This window comes from Tenrec ecaudatus, chromosome 1, assembly GCF_050624435.1.
Source record: "Tenrec ecaudatus isolate mTenEca1 chromosome 1, mTenEca1.hap1, whole genome shotgun sequence".
Taxonomy (NCBI): domain Eukaryota; kingdom Metazoa; phylum Chordata; class Mammalia; order Afrosoricida; family Tenrecidae; genus Tenrec; species Tenrec ecaudatus.
The window spans coordinates 183,835,604-183,855,610 of record NC_134530.1 but is presented as its reverse complement, the minus strand read 5'-3'; the positions used below and the strand labels follow the sequence as shown (position 1 = coordinate 183,855,610).

At 41.7% G+C, this 20,007-nt stretch overlaps 1 protein-coding gene across 1 annotated transcript in view; it reads right to left on the bottom strand.

Annotated features, from left to right (window-relative positions):
- Positions 1 to 1,572: 1,572 nt before the first annotated feature.
- The window catches only part of FMO2 (flavin containing dimethylaniline monoxygenase 2), a 43,587-nt gene continuing 25,152 nt past the window's right edge, over positions 1,573 to 20,007 (bottom strand). The window contains exons 6-8 of the mRNA XM_075540474.1: positions 13,764 to 14,119; positions 11,259 to 11,331; positions 1,573 to 1,918 (exon numbers count right to left, since the gene is read on the bottom strand). Coding sequence (XP_075396589.1) covers positions 1,573 to 1,918; positions 11,259 to 11,331; positions 13,764 to 14,119 — 775 coding nt within the window. The remainder of the gene's footprint in view (positions 1,919 to 11,258; positions 11,332 to 13,763; positions 14,120 to 20,007) is intronic.

Here is a 20,007-nt window from a genome sequence, read left to right as displayed (position 1 = left end):
GCCACTTACTGGAAAAGGACACCATGTTTACTAAAGACAAGTTCAATATAAACAAGGGAATACTCAATGAGATGAATTGACACACTAGACACAACAATAGACTCAAATATATCAGTGATCATGAAAATGACACAGGACCAGTCAACGTTTTTTTCCATGTTTTGGTTGTGTTATATGAACCTATAAAGTTGCCATGAATTGGAGCAGCTGTACAGCAATATCAACAACACTGACAACAATAATGACATCTTTTATTGTAAACTTCTTCAAGTGCTTTTTAGATATAGGTGACATTTAAAGAAAAAAATTACCAATATAATTAATTCAGTCATATTTGTAAGAGTGTTATTTTCTATGTAAAGTGCCCCCAAAGTAACACATTTGTGAGTGTACATGAAATAGTCTGTTAATGCATAGTTTGTTAATAATAGAAAGTTTTTTAAGTATTATGGGATGAGGTTATCATCTTCATTTATAAAGCCCCAATCCAATTACACCTCTATCATTTACTAATGGTGTGGTCTTAGATATGTTAGTCAACTTTTCTGAATTTCAGATTCTATTCTGTTAAATGGGTATAATAGTTATCCCCACATCACAAATTTTTACAAGAATTAAATGAAATCATACATGCAATATGAGTACAGCAGTGTTGGGTCTATGATAAGCACTAAATATTTATTAGCTAGCTAGCCTGGCATGTTTACTTCTACAGAAACATTTCTGTCAAAATATAACAAATGCGGATGTGTGTTCAGCTTTCAATATGAAGTTCTAAAAATATGTCTCAGCATTGTTTCTACTTTCTAAGTTCCTTTTCAATTTTTCTCTAGTATTTTTGGGTGACACCCTCCCACCACCACCCAAGCAAGTGGATCATGCATACATATGAGGCCTTTGTTATCAGAGTTCAGATAGAAAGATTATCAAGCACATTGAATGGGACATTAAATAATAAAAGCAAGTCTGCCACTGAGTCGATTCTGACTCACAGCGAGTCTACTGGACAGAGTAGCGCTGCTCTATAGGGTATCTGTGGCTATAAATCTTCATGGAGACAGGTTGCCTCAGATTTTCACTCGCATCATGGTTGGGAAGATTGAACTGCCAACCTTCTCACTAATCACCCAACAATGAAATTTATCCAATAATTTAAACCATGTGCTTTCTTTTCATTGTATATAATTGTGTTTCTATGTATCCCCATATAGCAGAACTTGCCCAGGCCTGTGTTATTATTTATTTATTTGCCCAGACATTTACTATCTAGCTAGCTAGCTAGCTAGCTAGCTAGCTAGCTAGCTATCATTTTATTGGATGCTTGTACAACTCTTATCACATTCTATACAGTATGTATTATATTTTAGTCTTCTTTTTCTTTAGAGAGGAAAAGGTGGAATGGGAAAGAAATCCCCTGGCAAAACTTGTGGTTTTAGATTCAGACCAAATTCTGCTAATTCTCATGTTGTCTGTCCAAACTCTGAAATTTGGAATATAGATTTTTGGTTTTTGTATCCCTTTGAGAGGTACAGATAAACCATTCAACCAAAAGCTGTATGCAGAAGACTGGAACTACTGAAGTTGGAGAAAAAAGCCCACAAGAATAGCAAGGAGCCCAAGGATTTTCAATAGAAAGGAAAGTGGGAAATTAGAGGAAGCCTTCACAGAACGAGTCTTTAAAGGCTTCAGTATCCGTTGTTTCTGGGAGAAGATGGCACTCCTGGCTCCTTCCCACCGCCCAGGTCCAACCAGGCGGTACTGATAGGAGTTGCATGGTCCAAAGTAGAGTTTAGTCGCCAGTTTAGGATCTTTTAATAAGAGAGAAAATAGGTCTGGCTTCACTCCAATCTCTAAGGCGAGCTCGTCCAAGTAGTCAATGTAATTGGTCTGCAAAATCTGGCTAATGCTCTCTCCAAACCTTCAAAAGAACATGCAAAAGGCAGGGTTACAACATATTTTGAATTAAATAAACACATTATTCATTTGACAACTGCTGAAAGAAGAAAGGGATTCACGAGTGAGTGGGGGAGAAAATAAAAGGAGTTTTTGTGTGAATATCCAGTGGGAAGTGTGAATTTATATACCATCTGAAAGTCTATGCCTCAGGGGGAGAGAGCATTAGAACTGATTGTGATGATGTGTATTTAACTTTTTAAAATCGATTTACCTATGGGAGTTTATGATTTGTGAATACTATATATCAAGAAAACTACTAAAAGAAACAAAGTAAAAAGGAACCAAACTTGACCAATGGTTACCTGGGTGAGAGAGGAAGAGTTTTTGCTTAGGGGTATTGAGTTTTTGTTAATGGCATGAAGAGTATAATCCATTACATAAATTATACATGTAGAAGTTGTTGAATTGGAGAATATTTTGTTGTCCATAGTTTGCCAAAATTAAAAACAAAATTACTCTACTTTACTCTCCCCATTCCCATTAATATGCTTTTTGTTTGTTTGTTTTGGGTCTTTGATGCCTGATACCTGATCCCATTGACACCTCATGATCACTTAGACTGGTGTCCTTATTCTATGTGGGCTTTGTTGCTTCTCAGCTAAATGGCCACTTTTTATCTTCAAGCCTTTAAGACCCCAGATGCTGTATCGTTTGATAGCCGGGCACCATCTGCTTTTTTCACCACATTTGCTTATGTACCCATTTTGTCTTCAGCTATTGTGTCAGGAAGGCAAACATCATAGAGTGCTGAGTTAGTAGAACAAATTGTTCTTGCATTGAGGGAGTACTTGAGTCAAGGCCTAATGTCAATCTTCTACCATAATACTTTATAAATAAATATATGTACAAAGATCTATTCCCTTGTCATTGTATATAAATGTATTTACATATATACATGCCTGTATTTGGACCTCTATAAATGTTCTTTGCCTCCCAATTCTTTGGATACCCAGAGCCCATCAGTAGTCAATTGGATACCCCCTGTCAGAAGGGTCACAAGGAAGAGAAGAGTCATTCAGGGTGCAGAATAGCACTGATGAAACACACAACCTTCCTCTAGTTCTTTAATGCTTCTTCCCCCCTCCACTACCATAACCCCAATTGTATCTTACAAATCTGGCTACATTGTACACTGGCACAGATAAGAGATGGCAACACAGGGAATCCAGAACAGATAAACCTCTCAGGATTAATAAGGGAAACATCAATACTAGGAGGGTAACAGTAGATGGGGGAGGGGGTAGTAAGGGGGAACCAGGATGTGAAGGGAAGTAAGGGGGAACCCATCACAGTGGTCGACATATGGCCCCCACTCCCAGGGGCACGGAGAGCAGAAAGGTGGGTGAAACGAGACAGTGGTTGGTTTAGGACATGAAAAAAATATATAAATTGTCAAGGAGACAAGGGGAAGGGAGGATGGAGGAGGGAAGGGGAAAATGAGGAGCTGATGCCAGGGGCTCAAGTAGAAATAAAATATTTTGAAAAAGATGATGAGAACATATGTAAAGATGTGTTTGGCACAATGGACGTATGTATGTATGGATTGTGATAAGAGTTATAAGAGCCCCCAATAAAATCATATAAAAAACCCCCATAGTTACATGAATAATAATGAGTATAAGGAAGAAGAATATGTTCTAGAATTGATTGATGATTATACAACCCTTCTTGGTATGATTGAATTATTGAATTATATGTCATGTGGATGAATTGTCAATAAAACTGTTAAAATAAAATGAAGGAGGAATATAAATGAGAAACAGAGAGAGGAAATGGGATAAGTGATTTTAGGCATTGAAAAAATTATATGAACAAAAGCTGTATGCATAGTTGAATGGAAAACTATAAACCTACACTCAATTCACAAGAAAAGCATTTTCCCCCCAATTAGTACCAGGGACTAATCAATTACAATATTAATGGATGATCTTTATGCTCCAGGGGAATGATCAATAAGATTCTCTAACATAATTAACAAGGAAGTCTCTAAAGGGAGCTAAAGGCAGATGTCTAGTGGTGTAAGATATGACAAAATAATAATTTATAAATTATCAAGTGTTCATTGGGGAGGAGAGAGCAGGGAAGGAGGAGAAAAAATAAGGAGTGCATACCAAGGGCTCAAGTGGAAATCAAATGTTTTGAGAATGATGAGGGAAACAAATGTACGGGAGTGCTTGATACAGTGGATGTATATGTAGATTATGATGAGTTATATGGGAGGACTTACTGGAAGATGGTGACAGAGTGACTCATACCAGAGGGACTCCACAGAATTCAGCCCAGGAGAGTTGCTTAGAGGGAAATTCAACAGTGCTGGAATGCAGGAGCAGCATCATAAAGATAAGTAGGCACAGACCCATGGGGTTTTGAGGGGCTGGGGGCTTTTGGCTTACCTCAGTGGAGGCCAGCTGGGCTTGACGTTGGCCCCATCACTGTCGCTGCTGGAGCAGAGCCATTTGGAGACCATAGGGGGTGCTTGGTCTCAACACAGACATAGTTTGCCACTGCCTGCCTCGGGGCAGGGACTGGACCCTTGCAGCTCCATGGGCAGGGATCGGGGTTCAGCTACATTGTTACTTTTGTTTCCATCTACCCACAGTCTTGGAGGGCTGCACAGGGGCCTTTTCTCAACACAGCCACAGCTTGCCACAGCTGTCTCCTCAGGCAGGAACTAAACTCTTGCAGCTTCAGGGGCAGGAATCGGGACTCAACTACATTGTTGCTTTTGTTTCCCTCTCTCCGCTTTGTCTCTTTCCTGTTCTCTCACACTCCACTGCTGACCTGATGACCACTCCCCTTAGCCTAGGGAATTTACGCCTGTGCCACACCCAGCTAGGCGAGCTCCACCCTGTGCAGCTAGCCCGAAGCTGGGGAAAGCCCTGCTGACCTCAACCAGGGGATACTCTGCCCAACTTCTTACCAGGGAATTCCTGCCTATGTGCCTGGGGGCCTAAGGCAGCTCAGCCAACACTCGTCACCATTCCAAACTGCTGCAGGAACCTCTGCCCAACCTCCACAACACCAAAGCAGGCAACCCACCAGATTTCTGGGGCACTCCCCTGTGAGGGAAGCCACAGAAGGATAAAGTGGTAGGTAAATTCCATAGTGAAATTAGCTATAGGCTGTTCAAAGAAGCATTCCTACAAGTTTCTCAGAGAGAGCCAGTGCTCTTTGACTCTGGGGAAATGGCACCTGGCTCCTCCAAAACAATGCGATGCAAACAGCCATAAGCCCTAATGATCTCAATGAAAAAACAGGAGAAATACAAGGCAATGGCAGAAGATGTCCCATATATAACGACATGAATAGAAGAAGTAGACATTGAGCTGTCACATAAAGAAATTTTCAGAATGCTGCCTGGAGTCATACACAATATGAGGGAAACAATACAGAAAAAGGATTAAACAATAGAGGAGATAAAGGCCGTACACCAAAGGGAAGTACAGGAAATACAAAAACCAGTAGCAGAAACACGGACCTCAAGAATTCACTGGAGGAAGCAGAGAACCGCATCAATGACTTGGAAGACAGCCAAGCAGACTTTAACAACTGCAAACAAAAATCCAATAAGATCATCAGAGAAGCTGGAAAAAACCTAAGAGCTATGTCTGTTGCTATGAAGTGGAACAACATTAGAATTATTGCCTTACCGGAGGAAGACAAAATGAAGAAGTCATCTTTAACAACAGTGAAAGAATTCTTGGAGAAAAACTACCCCAGCTTAGTGAATGAAAACCAGGCAACTATTCAGGAGGCTGAAAGAACACCTGCTAGACTGAATCCCAAGAAGAAGTCACCAAGGCACATAATAGTTAAACTATTTAACTTTGAGGAAAAGGAGAAAATCATGAGAGCAGCTAGGGAAAAACAAGCAATCACATATAAAGTTTCCCAAATAAGAATATGTTCAGACCTATCAGCAGAAACTATGGAGAAGAGGAGAGAGTGGAGTAACATATTCCAAAAATTGAAGGAAAACAATGCAAATCCAAGAATACTCTACCCAGCCAAATTATCGATCAAGATGGAGAAGTAAGAGGCTTCCCAGACAAGGAAAACCTCAAAGAATACGTTAGAAGAAACCCAGCCCTACAAAAGATTCTTGCCAACCCAGTGTGGGCAGAACAACACTCACCAAGCATAAATAAGAGACCACGACATACAACAACCTCATCCAGAGGGCAACAAAGAAAATTGGATTTAAAAGCTGTGGTATATACATACAGTGGAGTACTAAGCATCACTAAAAAGAAGTGATGAATGTATGAAGCACATCGCTGCATGGGAAGAACTGGAGGAAATCATGCTAAGCAAAGTAAGTCAAGCACAACAGGACAAGTACAACATGAGTCCACTGAGGTAAGATTAAAAAAAAATGCAAAAGAGGCATAGGGAAAAAGCTACTCTATACAAACATTCCTGGGGTGAGGACCAGGTAATATGGTAGGGCCCAGACCAAATACAGGGATACACATGGTAGACAACTAAGAAGGAGGTGGGGAAAAAAGAAAAAATAATAATAAAAAAGAAATGGATAGTGGGGGCACAGGGCACTAATCCACCCAAGGGGAGGGTATTGTTTATATCTCCATAGGGAAAGAGGCCCCCGACTTCAACCCAGTGTTCTAAGATGTGAATGCAACATGGCGGCATGGAGTAGGGAACCAGTGTAGAGGTCTGGGGGGCTGGCCTCAATCCCAACTACTACGGGGACACCTCCCCCCCCCAGAAGAATTTATTTAAAAGGATGGCAATGAATCTGTAGCTCTGGGAGAGGGACATATCTGATCAGAGCACATGGGTGCAGAAGAAGGGGGAGGATGAGAGAGTAGAGCACATCCTGGCCCACCAGGCCTTGAAGACGATGTTCCTGATTAGAACATCCTGTCCACAGAGAGGACCACATGTCCGGCCCTACTATGAAACCTGACATTCCTCACTGACCCATAGCCCTACAGGGGACAACACCAGAGACACAGTGTGGAAATTGTGCCCAATCTGATCCCACCACACCGATGCAAAGCACTAAGGGGGTGCAACAGAACAGCAAGGGAATGGAATGGCAAGGTGCCCAGAGAATGTGATGAAGGTGTACTTTGGGGCCAGGGCATGGTGCCCCAACAGACTGGACTGGACTCCTAAAGGCTAACAAACAATCTGTGAACTAACTACAAGCTTTTGTGTGTGTGTGTGTTTTGTTGTCATTGGTTTGTTATTGTTTTGTTGTATAGTTGCTTGGTTTTGCTCTGTCTAGTTTTTGTGCATGTTATTCTCTCCTCAGGTCTGTCTAAATAAGATAGGCTGGATGAACAATTTGGAGGAGAAAACAACGGGACCAACAAATCTGGGGGGACATGGGAGAGAGGGAGATTGGGGGGAAGGTAGTGGTGTTAACAAACCCAGGGACAAGGGAACAACACGTGATCCAAATCGTTGGTGAGAAGGGTGTGGGAGGCCTGGTAGGGCATGATCAAGGGTAATGTAACCAAGAGGAATAGCTGAAACCCAGGTGGGGACTGAGTATGATAATGGACAGAAGGAAAGTCAAAGGAAATAGAGGAAAGAGCTGGGAGGCAAAGGGCATTTATACATGTGTAGATAAAGGCATGTACATATGCAAATATATTTACATATGAGGACGGGGAAATAGATCTCTGTGAATATATTTATAGGTTTAGTATTAAGGTAGCAGATGGACATTGGGCCTCCACTCAAGTACTCCCTCAATGCAAGAATACTTCTATTAAATTGGCATTCTATGATGCTCACCTTCTCTACACAACTGCTGAAGACAAAGTGGGTGAATAAGTAAATGTGGTGAAGAAAGTTGATGGAGCCCAGCTGTCAAAAGATATAGCATCTGGAGTCTTAAAGGCTTGTAGGTAAACAAGCAGCCATTTAGCTCAGAAGCAACAAAGTCCACACGAAAGAAGTACACCAGCCTGTGTGATCATGAGGTGTTGAAGGGATCAGGTATCAGGCATCATCAGAACAAAAAATCTTATCATAGTGAATGAGGGTGGAATGTGGAGTGGAGACCCAAAGCCCATTTGTAGGCCACTGGACATTCCCTTACAGAAGGGTCTTGGGAGGAGATGAGCCAGTCGGGGTGCGATATAGCAAAGATGAAAAATACAGCTTTCCTCTAGTTCCTAAATGCTCTCTCCCCCCCCCCCCCAACTATCATGATCCCAATTCTACCTTGCAAGTCTGGGTAGACCAGAGGATGTACACTGGTACAGATAGGAACTGGAAACACAGGGAATCCAGGGCGGATTATCCCATCAGGACCAGTGTTGTGAGTGGCAATACTGGGAGGGTAGAGGAGGGCGGGTTGGATAGGGAGAACTGATTACAAGGATCTATATGTGAACTCCTCCTTGGGGGATGAACAACAGAAAAGTGGGTGAAGGGAGACGTCGGACAGGGCAAGATATGACAAAATAATAATTTATAAATTATCAAGGGTTCATGAGGGAAGGGGGAGCAGGGAGGGAGGGCAAAAATGAGGAGCTGATGCCTGGGGCTTAAGTGGAGAGCAAATATTTTGAGAATGATGAGGGCAATGAATGTACAAATGTTCTTTACACAATTGATATATGTATGGATTGTGATAAGAGTTGTATGAGCCCCCAATAAAATGATTTAATAATTAAAAATAAATAAAAAATTTTAAAGATCCATTCATGGGTTTTGGGCTTACACTACATCCTAGCACCAATTTAAGAACAATTAATTCCTACATCATGGTCCTTCTCCATATTCGCCCTCAGGAAGAGAACATGGAATATATGGGTGCTATAGCAAGTGTAGTGAAGAAATGAGAGGGTACTCAGCTATCAGATAAAATAGTGTCTGGACATCCCTTGCAGAAGGGTAGTGGGGAGGAGATGAGTCACTCAGGGTTCAGTGTAGCAACAATGGAACTCAAAACCTTCCTCTAGTTCTCGAATGCTTCCTCCCCTGCCCCTCCCCCCCCCCAATTGTCATGATCCCAATTCTACCTTGCGGACCTGGTTAGACAAGAGGATACACCCAGTGAAGTAGGGATCTGGAAACACAGGAAATCTAGGACAGATGAACCCCTCAGGACCAGTGGTGAGAGTGGTGACCCCGGGAGGGAAGTGGGTGTAGAAAGGGGGAACCAATCTCAGGGATCTACATGCTACCTCCTCTCTGGGGGATGGGCAACAGGAAAGTGGGTGAGGGGAGATGCCGGGCAGTGTAAGATAGGATAGAATAATAATTTATAAGTTATTAAGGGTACGTGAGGGAGGGGGGGAGTGGGGAGGAAGGGGGAGGGAAAAAAGGAAAATGAGCTGATTTCATGAACCTAAGTGGAAGGCGGATTTTGAGAATGATTAGGGCAACGAATGTATAAGGGTGCTTTACTCAATTGATGTATGTATGGATTGTGATAAGAGTTGTACAAGCCCCAATAAAATGAATTATTTAAAAAAAAGTGTCTGGGGTCTTAAAAAAGGCTCTTTTCCAAACAAGCAGCCATCTAAGTGAGATGTCTACTAAGTCCACATGGAAGAAGCACACCAACATGAGTGACTGAAGGATTGTAAATCATATAATCCAAAGTCAAAGCAGGGAATAGTAAATTGTGAGAATCCAGTTTGCAGAAGGCTATGGATGACAGTAGGAGCCCAAGATACATTTGTGAGATTTACTTAGGAAATAAGCCTCTGATGATTTCCCTCTCTCCATAATAGAGGTATTGGAAGGAACTGGTTACCAAACAGAGTGCATTGGAGAGGTGACTGTAAGAGATCAAAATGATAAACCTGACTTGAACTGTTAAAACTTTGCCAGTTGTTACACTTTGGGCCTGATCTGGTTTTCAACATTTTCTGTTTTTTTGCTTGTTCATCTTTGGATTTCTCTCAGATGTGTTTTGTCATTGGGGGTGATGCTCTTGAACTTTTGTTATATGTTTTTCAGTATATGAAGCCCAGGACTGATGAACCTATAGAGACAAGTAGGATAAGGGGTTTTGAGGGGTACAGTGGTGGTGGGTTGAGAGGTTAAGGGGGTAAATGGAAGCTGATGTCAAGTAGTTAAAGAAGGAAGAGAAGTTTTTGAGACTGAATGTGGGAGCAATTGTACAATATTTCTTGATGTGATTGAACTATGGAACAGCAGGATATTATCTGTATTAGCTCCCAATAAAATGGCTTTGGAAAAAAATGTTTCTTTAAAGAGGAAAGAGAAAAAAAAGAAAGAAAATCTATTCCTCAAATGGAGAGTGGCTATAAAACAAATAGTCATGCATTCAGGGACAGTCTGGTAACGTGACCACATTAGTGACTATGATTATAATTAGGTATTTGCTAAGCTACTGGGAGCCTCTAGGGAAGTATACAATACTTAGGATTGCTGCAAAATCTTTTGAGAGAATATATACAAGAGCCTAGCTTACTGCCTGGCACAGAGAAGATGTTCAATATTTGCTTGATAAATTATTAAAGTCCCTGGCATTTAGGCTGGCATGTGGTTTATACTCCGTACATGTTAGAGGAATTGAGGATGGGAAACTCCTCTACAGAAGGCTGAATAATTCTTGTAATAAGGGACTCAATCTTCCAAGGGTACTTGGTCCCTGTCGAACTCCTGTCCATCTAAGGACACAGTGCAATTCCAAGGAGGCCCAGTAGTGTATTGGATTATGCAAGGTTAGCAGTTGGAAACCACCAGCTGCTCTGAGATAGAAAGATGAGGCTTTCTGCACTTGGAAAGATGTATAGCTCTGTAAACCCACAGAGGCAGTTCTACTCAGTCCCTTAAGTCCCACAAGTCAGAACTGACTCTATGGCAGCTGCTTTGGCAATCTCCATGCCCTTCACTTCACACCAATACCTGTTATTTTTATGTGAGAGCCCTCAGCTGGCTTTCCAGGGACACCAAGGCCACTGCCAGCACTCAACCCTTAACTCTCATACCCTCTTTAACTACAAAGTTTGGGTAGCCTGAGATGATTACAGTGGAATCTGACATGAGAATCACACAAAACAGAACTGAGATTAAATCAAGAACAAAATGTTGTTTTGGGACTGTTGTTAGGTGTAACTAGTTGGGCCTTCAACTGTAGTGTGTGTAAGAGTCATTTAGGAAGTACATAGACATGCAACATTTCAGCCTCATCCACAGAGAGTCTGATGCAGGTGGCTTGAGTTATGGCCCAAGAATTTGCATTTTTAACAAGCAGCCAGATGGTTCCTATAGGTAGCTGGATCATCATATTTTGAGAAACACTGCTCTATACAGGATTAAAACAACAGCAGTAACATACTTACAGGTCAATTCTTTTTTCATTCCTCTTGATAATGTCTGCCATCATAATACTCTCTGAAGGCAAAGTACACAAACCTAGAACAGAAATGGTTGCTTTGAATAGTATGCCGGATTCAATATCATTGCTTCCCCTGGTAATTAATTCCTGAAAGGAAACATTGGCTGTTTAATCATGTTATGAGTCAGAGCTTTGCTGCTGATCTCCAGGGGGTGCCACTCCTGTGCACTTTGTGGGGTACTGCCAGTGTAGCCCAGCCTGCCGCATAAACTGTGAGGTGGAGGGTGAGTAAGGAAGAGACTGGAGAATTCTGTGTGTGAGGAGCTTGGAAGCCATGGACTCTATCCTGAATCCTGTTTGGGCGGTGGAGGTGGGTGGGTAGGTTCTGTAGCAGTGGTAACCAGATTAGTTTACCTTGGTGAATTTTGGGAAATGGGCTCCATGGAGGTGAGCCCAAAGGTAGCGAGACCAGGGATGAGATTTGAAGTGATCCTGGTAGGGATCCAAGTTTCCTGAGCTGCGGTGGGAGGGATGGAAATCATGCTTCTGTGTTGAAAACCAGTTAGTGCCACCTGGATATGACTAAAAATTGTGGTGCCATCATGCACAGAGAATCCCTAGAACAGAGTAGAACTGCCTATAAACTTTCCAAGGCAGCATTCTGTATGGAAGCAGGCTGCCATGTCTTTCTCCTGGTTCGAGCCTCCACCCTTTCAGTTAGCAGACATATGCTTCACTATTGCCCCATGAGGATGACTAGCCACCAGAAACTTTATATTCAAAGCACCTCAAACAGCTCATCTTGAAGCCCTCCTGTATCTAGACTCGAACATTGCAATTCTCTGATGCCCTGCTCTGTTTCACACCTTCTTGATTTTGCTCAGTGAGATAGTTAATGTTTATTGTGCCAACTTGGCCGATAAACACATGTGGGGTTAATTGAAGTGTGGAGAGATAAATGGCTCAGTGAGTCTCATTTTTCTAGTTCTTGGGTCTCTTGCTTTGTGATGGTCGGACCAGGGTGCAACTGTCTTAGCCAGTTCCCTGCTTCAGCTGGCAAGGCTCACTTCCTGTGAGACATCCCCAAGGAGAAGCTGCATGGACCTACCCCGATGCAGCCCTGAGGGCTGGAGCAGCAGTGTGGAGACCCCTGCCAGTGCTGAGACGCTTACAAATTCACTGTCTCGACTTTCCTCCTGCAGTTGGAGTCATTGCGTGTGCTTTGTGAGATAGAGGAGGACATTGTGGATTGGCGTTGGGCATATGGCTCAATGTTGGACTTGTGGGTTTGGGCAGCACTGGGTGGGATGTTTTCTTGATATGCACTTACCCTTTATATAAAACTCTTATAATACATTTCTGTGGATTTGCTTCTCTAAAGTACCCGGACTAATACACTTGGTCATCCAGGAACTCTTTCCTGTCTCCTTTTCTTCTCTGCTGTTGGCCACCTCATCCCACTTCCATGGTCATGTTATCCCACTCTGCTGCTGCTCAGTGCTCCTTCTCTTGTTCCCCCAACACTGTGTATTCCTCTATCAACACATTTGCCATATTATATTGAAATGACTTGTTTACATTTCTTACTCTCCCACCAGATCCCACCACAGGGTTCATTATTTAAGACATTTTTTGTTGAATTGAATTCTGGGGGACAGAGGCAGGAGAGAGTAATGTGATACATAGATGCTCAGACATCTTTCAATAGTTCTAAAACTCCGTAGGGATCTATTTAGGTACTAAACATTAATTTTGATATCCTAATCACACTAGTTTGTATATATCCTACAGAAGTAAAGAACATGACATGGACAAATGTATGCACACCCATGGACAGACTTGGATGGTTACCAAGGGTGGGAGGGACAGGGGAGAAAGGGGACGCAGCAGACTAGAGGGTAGCCATGTGTTCACTAGGATAAAGGGGGAAATAATATACAAGAGGGAAATAGGAAAAGAAGTGGGGAGCTTTGAGAAATTGTTTGTGTGTGTGGGTACAAAAATAATGATCTGATATGTAAGCCCCTGCCTAGTTCACAACAAAATGTTTGAAGAAAAAGTTAATTTTGAGTTAGGCATTAACCAGACCTAAGTCTCTTGATTTGCACACAGTGTGAGGAATTTGAAAACACCACATAGACCAAAGATGTAGTCATAATGCTTTTCTTCTGAATCTAATTTCGCAGGATTCAAAGAAAGGATACCATACAAAGAGAGTCAAAAAGTTCATGGGAAGATTCTATTATCTTTGCAATTCCAGCCAGGGCATAGAATCAACTTTATGCCAGCTGAAGTTCTCGGAATTGTTTAATGCTTCAAAAGGATGGTTGCAAGTATTTATTATTGCACTTGTCATTTGAATTATCCATGGACTTTTTAGGAGGTTACTCTTGTGAGAGCAACCAAGGTTGACAGCATTCTTGTGGTCACTTTTAAAAATCTGAATTTATCATTGAGCAGCAACCTCATGGTATGAAACCCCTAGTTACCCACTTGCTTACTCACGCACCTTTGAAAACTCTTGTCACCCAGCGAGCTTGAAGTTCAACAGTTGGGAAAATGGAACCCAGGGGCTGGATGAGGCCAATGCATGCAAGAGTTGACTTCTGCAACTGAGGGGGAAATATGTATTTATAAAGAGAGACCATATTATTCTCAACTTTAACCAGTCCATCTTCAAGGAAGGGAAAAGAGAAAGTATATCCTGTGGCAAAGACAATGACATCAATGTCCTCCTCCACGGTTCCATCTTCAAAGATGGCAGCAGTTTCTGTGAGCTCCTTCACTCTGGACTTCACCTTGACGAGTCCACATAGCAGACGACTTGGAAGTTCATCATTTATTATTGGTTCTTTCAGAAGGTACCTGAGACACACAGGAAAAATCACTCAGAAGGATCATTTTCAGAAGAATCCTGAACCCTCCCTACATTTTATGGCTCTGAAAATTAGTGTTTTTAAAAATTCATAAAATGTGATTAGGTGACCTGTCTTAAATCATCTTATCTGACTTGATTTTCATGTTGCAAACCATTCCTCTCCAACCCCCTAGGGAAATACATGAACATTACAGATAACATTTCAAACAAAGGCATATCTCCAGGGGGATATGCGCCAGGGCATCTGGTCAATCCCTGATTATTTGAGTGGCTATTATACCACTTGAAGATAATTCTAGTAATGGGATTTCTACGGTCTCTTTTATACTATCTACCTTTTAAAACTATATTGCTGTTTCATATCAAATTTAATCATACTATGTAAATCCTATCAGTTTTGAAATTTCTTAAGGGATCAACATAGAAATGAATGTATAAAATCATCTTTGGGGATATTGGTTGATTCCAAATATCCATGATATCTCAGTTTCAATACGAATTTAAGGAACACAATTCATTTGCTTTTTTGTGTTTTTCTTTTTTTATGGATTTCGGAACCATTTTTCTGTTTGTTGGTTTAAAAAAACAAAAGAATACAGGCTCCAGGATTGCATTTTAAGCCTTAAAAATACACAATCATATGAGCTCTTAGGCTGAGTTCCTAGATAAGTAGAACTAGTGTCACATACATGATAGGGCTTCAAAAAGTTCATGGAAATATTCTATGATCTTTTAATGTTTCCACAAACTTTTGGAAGCCCCTTGTATATATGGCTATCTATATCCACCTGCTATTTAATTCTATTTAGTTATTAGCTATCTGGTTACCCAACATTTGACTTTGTGATAATAATAAAAATCCACCCCCTCCTATCTTGTGCATGAGCCCTAGCTTCCTCCCCAGGTCTAGCTCTGGGCCCTCAGAATCACCCTGCCGATCAGGCTGAAGCAGGCAGCTCCACAAAAAGCCACTGCGGAGGCCTCTGTTGTAGCTCTTCATGAGAGAGAAAAGACTGAGGATTTGGGGGAGTCCTGTCTGAGAAAGGTCTGTAAGGGACTGGAGGATAAAGAGAAGGTGGGGGTCGGGGAGGGGGAGGTTGCTTCGGGGGCTCCCCTTAATTTAGTGTCTTGGAGGAATCGCGGTTAGCAGTGATAGGGTACTGGGGTAATTGGGTTCCTCCTCTTTTGCTGTCAGGGCTGCGGAACTCTTCTCCCAAGCAGCAGCTAGTCTCCAGGATCGTGGACATAGATCCTAGGCTTGATTGGACTCATTTCCATGGGATTCTCTCAAACTGCTGGTGGCAGCAGGGAGCTGAGGCTGTAGAAAGGCATAGGTATTGGAAGCAGCCTCCTTTGACAGTCTTGATTCCAGCCTTTCCAGTTGCTTGAGCCCCCAAACCACCAACCACGCCTTTGATCCAACCTTCAGATCCTGGTTCACTTGTGTGGCATCCTGGTTTCTAGACTGCCCTGATGTAGGGGTATAGCATTTTTGAGGTTCTAGACCCAAGAGTTTCCTTCACATCTTGCTTATCTTCCATGCATAATGCCAATTTTGCACAGAGAGACCTGATCCGTGGAACATAACCATGTTGATAAGTGACTGTATGGAGAGATGTATTTCAAAGAAATGGGTCACATATTTGTGGAGGCTGGCAAGTTACAAATCCATGCTTCAGTCTCTGAGCTTGAGCCCTCTCTTGACTCACATGGTTGCAGGGGCTGATGAACTAGAAATATGTAGGTCAGATGGCAGCTTGCTGGGCATGTCCCAAGAATAGGATGATGGATTAGATGCAGGATTGAGAGAGATGGTGCTTTTCCGGAGCATCTATGTATATTGGATGCTGGTCACACTCCAAGGAAAATTCCCTTTTAATCAATTGGCTGCTCACGTCAACTTACATCATGGAGGTTAATTACAAAATATCTGTCAAGCCACTAAGAATCACAGCCTAGGCAAGTTGCTACATAATCTTGTTCATCACCGTCTATCCCTTGTTAATCTGACACCCATATACATCTCCTTAAACTATATGTAACATCTAAAGATAGTGATAACATCATACTTGTTTTTAACATGATACAACTAATATACATATAACCAAAAATGCACTAGTCAAGTTTACATCTCATTTCATAATAAGTAACAGAAAAAAAGGAGGGAAGAAACAAAGATATTTGCTACACACATTGATGTATAACAGAACAAGGAAGAAATACTAAAAATAATAACTATTATAATTTCTTCAACTACCTTCTTCCACCATTCATTTCTTAAGGTTTGGGGCCATTAGAAGTTATTGCAGAATTTAGTTACTGTAGTTTTTTCTTACCTTTAATCACAGGGTATGATAGCACTGAGACATTCTAAAGCATCTCCTGTATTACAGACATAATTTTTTTACCTCCATTATATTTATCCAATTTATTCTTGGTAATCAGGATCAATCATATCAGCTAATGCAGTAAATCTCGTTGCCTGTTAAAACAGAGACACGGGGTGCCCAAAGTGGCTGATTGGCATTCATCTTTCAGTGCAAAGGAACCAGCGTTGTGTCTGCAGATGGGAATGAAGACCTTTAGATTCAAAAAGAGTGTGTAGGGTTACAGAGAGAAGGAAACATTTTGCAAGTGGGTCACTAATGGGAATCATAAGTAGTAATACTTCCATTTCTACTCCTTGATTCCTGGACCCATGCATCTTGGATATGGGAGGAAAAGCACCGGAGACTGGACCTTGGTTTAGGGCACACACAGGGAGCTTTACACCAACCATGCAAAGTATTGCTACTTAACTGACATCACCATTGAGTCTTTTAAGAAGGCTATTCCATTGATCTGTCGATCCATCTGCTTCAAGATGAAGGGCAACATGGCAAGACAGGTGAATTGTGTGGGCATGGGTTCATTGCCATCTGTTATTTGTTGTGACGTGAATCCTGTGCTCCCAGACAACATTGTAATGAAGGACGTGATGACATTCTGTAAGTCCACAGATCAGAGTTTTGGCAGAAGTATTGCTTTCAGGGAATAAAAAATTTTTTGCAGAATAAGTATCCAATCCAGTAAGAACCAAATACTACTCTTTCCATGGTGGAAGCGGTCTCATGCAGTCAACTGCCTCTACGTGGCTGGCTGATCACCCTGAAGAATGATTCCAGGGTTGGTCTCTGCTGCTGGCAGATTGAGCACTCAGGAGTGACTGTGATTAAGCTGGCCTTGGTGAATGGCAGTCTGTGCTTCTGAGCCTCTGTATAACACCCAATGCTGCCCCCATAGCCACTTTGTTATTGAGCTCATTGAACAATGACAGAGGTGGCTGGTGAAAGAGGATGAGCAGCATTTATAGAATGAATCCTCCTCAAAAGTAAAAGGAAATAGAAGAAAGAACTAGGAGGCAAAGGCCATTTATAGAGGTCTAAATACAGGCATGTACATATGTGAATATATTTATATATGATGATGGGGAAAGAGATCTATGTGCATATATTTATAGATTTAGTATTAAGGTAGCAGATGGACACTGGGCCTCTACTCAAGTACTCTCTCAATGCAAGAATACTTTCTTCTATTAAATTGGCATTCTATGATGCTCACCTTCCCTACACAACCGCTGAAGACAAAGTGGGTGAATAAGTAAATGTGTTGAAGAATGCTGATGGTGCCCGGCTATCAAAAGATATAGCACCTGGGATCTTAAAGGCTTGAAGATAAACAAGTGGCCATCTATCTGAGAAGCAAAAAGCCCATAGGGAAGAAGCACACCAGCCTGTGTGATCATGAGGTGTCGATGGGATCAGGTATCAGGAATCAAAGAACACAAAATTATATAATGGTGAATGAGAGGGAGTGCGTGGTAGAGACCCAAAGTCCGTTTGTAGGCAACTGGAAATCCCCCTACAGAAGGGACACAGGGAGGAGATGTGCCAGTCAGGGTGCAGTATAGCAATGATGAAACATACAACTTCCCTCTAGTTCTTTAATGCTTCCTCCTTCCACTATCATGATCCTAATTCTACCTCACAAATCCGGCTAGACAAGAGGATGTACACTGGTATAGATTAGAACTGGAAACACGGAATCCAGGAGAGATAAACCCCTCAGGACCAATAATGAAAGTGGTAATACCAGGAGGGTAAGGAGAAGGTGAGGTAGAAAGGGGAAACTGATCACAAGGATCTGCATATAACCCCCTTCCTGGGGGATGGACAACAGAAAACTGGGTGAAGGGAGATGTTGGACAGTGTAAGACATAACAAAATAATAATAACAATCTATAAATTATCAAGGGTTCATGAGGGAGGGGGATCAGGGAGGAAGGGGAAAAACTGAGGAGCTGATACCAAGGATTCAAGTAGAAAGAAAATGTTTTGAGTGGTGATGGCAACAAATGTAGGCATTGTGACAGGAGTGGAGACCATTAGCACTTGGGCTACTTTCTTATGTAACTCACTTATGCTTTCATAAACCTGTGTAAGCCCCATCCAATTTATAACACTTCCATTTAATAATGGAGTCATGCTGTGTACATTCAACGTATGACTTATTGGGTCAGTTAACATCCACTCTAGGATGGACAGCTTAGGCTCCATGGTGACTGGTGGTCCATGGCTCAGCACTCAGTTTGTACTAAAACCTAGCAACAATCTGAGAGTTGTTTCTGAAAAGAAGAGTAGACAATGGTAGAAGATTTTAGAACTCAGCTCCCAAATCCTAAGATATTGACTAAGATTCACCAACAGTGGCCTACCAAAATTTCTAGATAACATTTATATCTACCTCCAGCACTTTAAGAATCATTAGTACCATCTGCATTATAAAATCCACCTGGTAGTGTGGTTTACACACAAGCCTAGACCTGTTGTAGAGCCTTCTTATGTTCTGAATCTCACTTAGAACCAGCGGTTGTTTAGTCACTTGATAAATATGACAGAATAGTACTCCTAAATGAGGGATATGTTGCCTCAGAAATGTAAAGCTGTGCACTGGACATTGCACCTCCTTTTGAGTTGTCGAAGGGCCAGATGCAGCAATTGATATTTCAGTTTAGAGGCAATAATACCCCAAAGCCCCTCATCACTGGCCACTAGACATTTCACCTAGGAGGAAGGCTCCTAAATTTTTTTCCCCCAGACTTATTTACCAGCCCCAACATTCAAATGTCTTAACAATAGGTTTAGAATTACTGATATTTCTTCCTCACTAGATTCCAATCACCATAAAATCATCAATGTAATAGATCTGTGTGATATTTTGTGGATTGGAAACCGACTGAGCTATGACATAGACATGGAGAATTCATTTACCCTTGAAGAAGGAGGACAAACCTCCTGCCCCTCCAATCTAAATCCACTACTATTGAGTCAATTCTGGCTCATGAGGACCTGATACAGGGTCTTTACAATGACATACATCCTCATCTTTCTCCCAAAGAGCATCTGGTGGGTTTGAACTGCCAACTTAACTGTTAGTAGCCCAATGCCTCAGGCCCAGCACCACTGGGGTTCCTTATGAGGAAGAGCAGTGGAGGTGTATTATTGACCTTGACAACTGAAGACAAACTGTGTTTGGCGTTACTTCAAAACTGGAATAGAGAAAAGGGAATTGACTAGCTCAATCTGCTGCATACCAGGTACCATAATATGTATTAATTTGCTCAAGCAATGAAATCTGGAAGAGCAGGTGTGACTGAAATCACCACCTGGTATAAGTTTTCAATAACCCATTGTCCAAGATCCATCTGTTCTTTTGCACAATCCAAATGGCATTGAAGGAGGTGTCTTGGGAATAACCTTTCTGCATCCTTTAATCCTTTATACTAGCATTAATCTCTGAAATTTCTCCAGAAATGTGGGATTATCTTTGCTTTTTT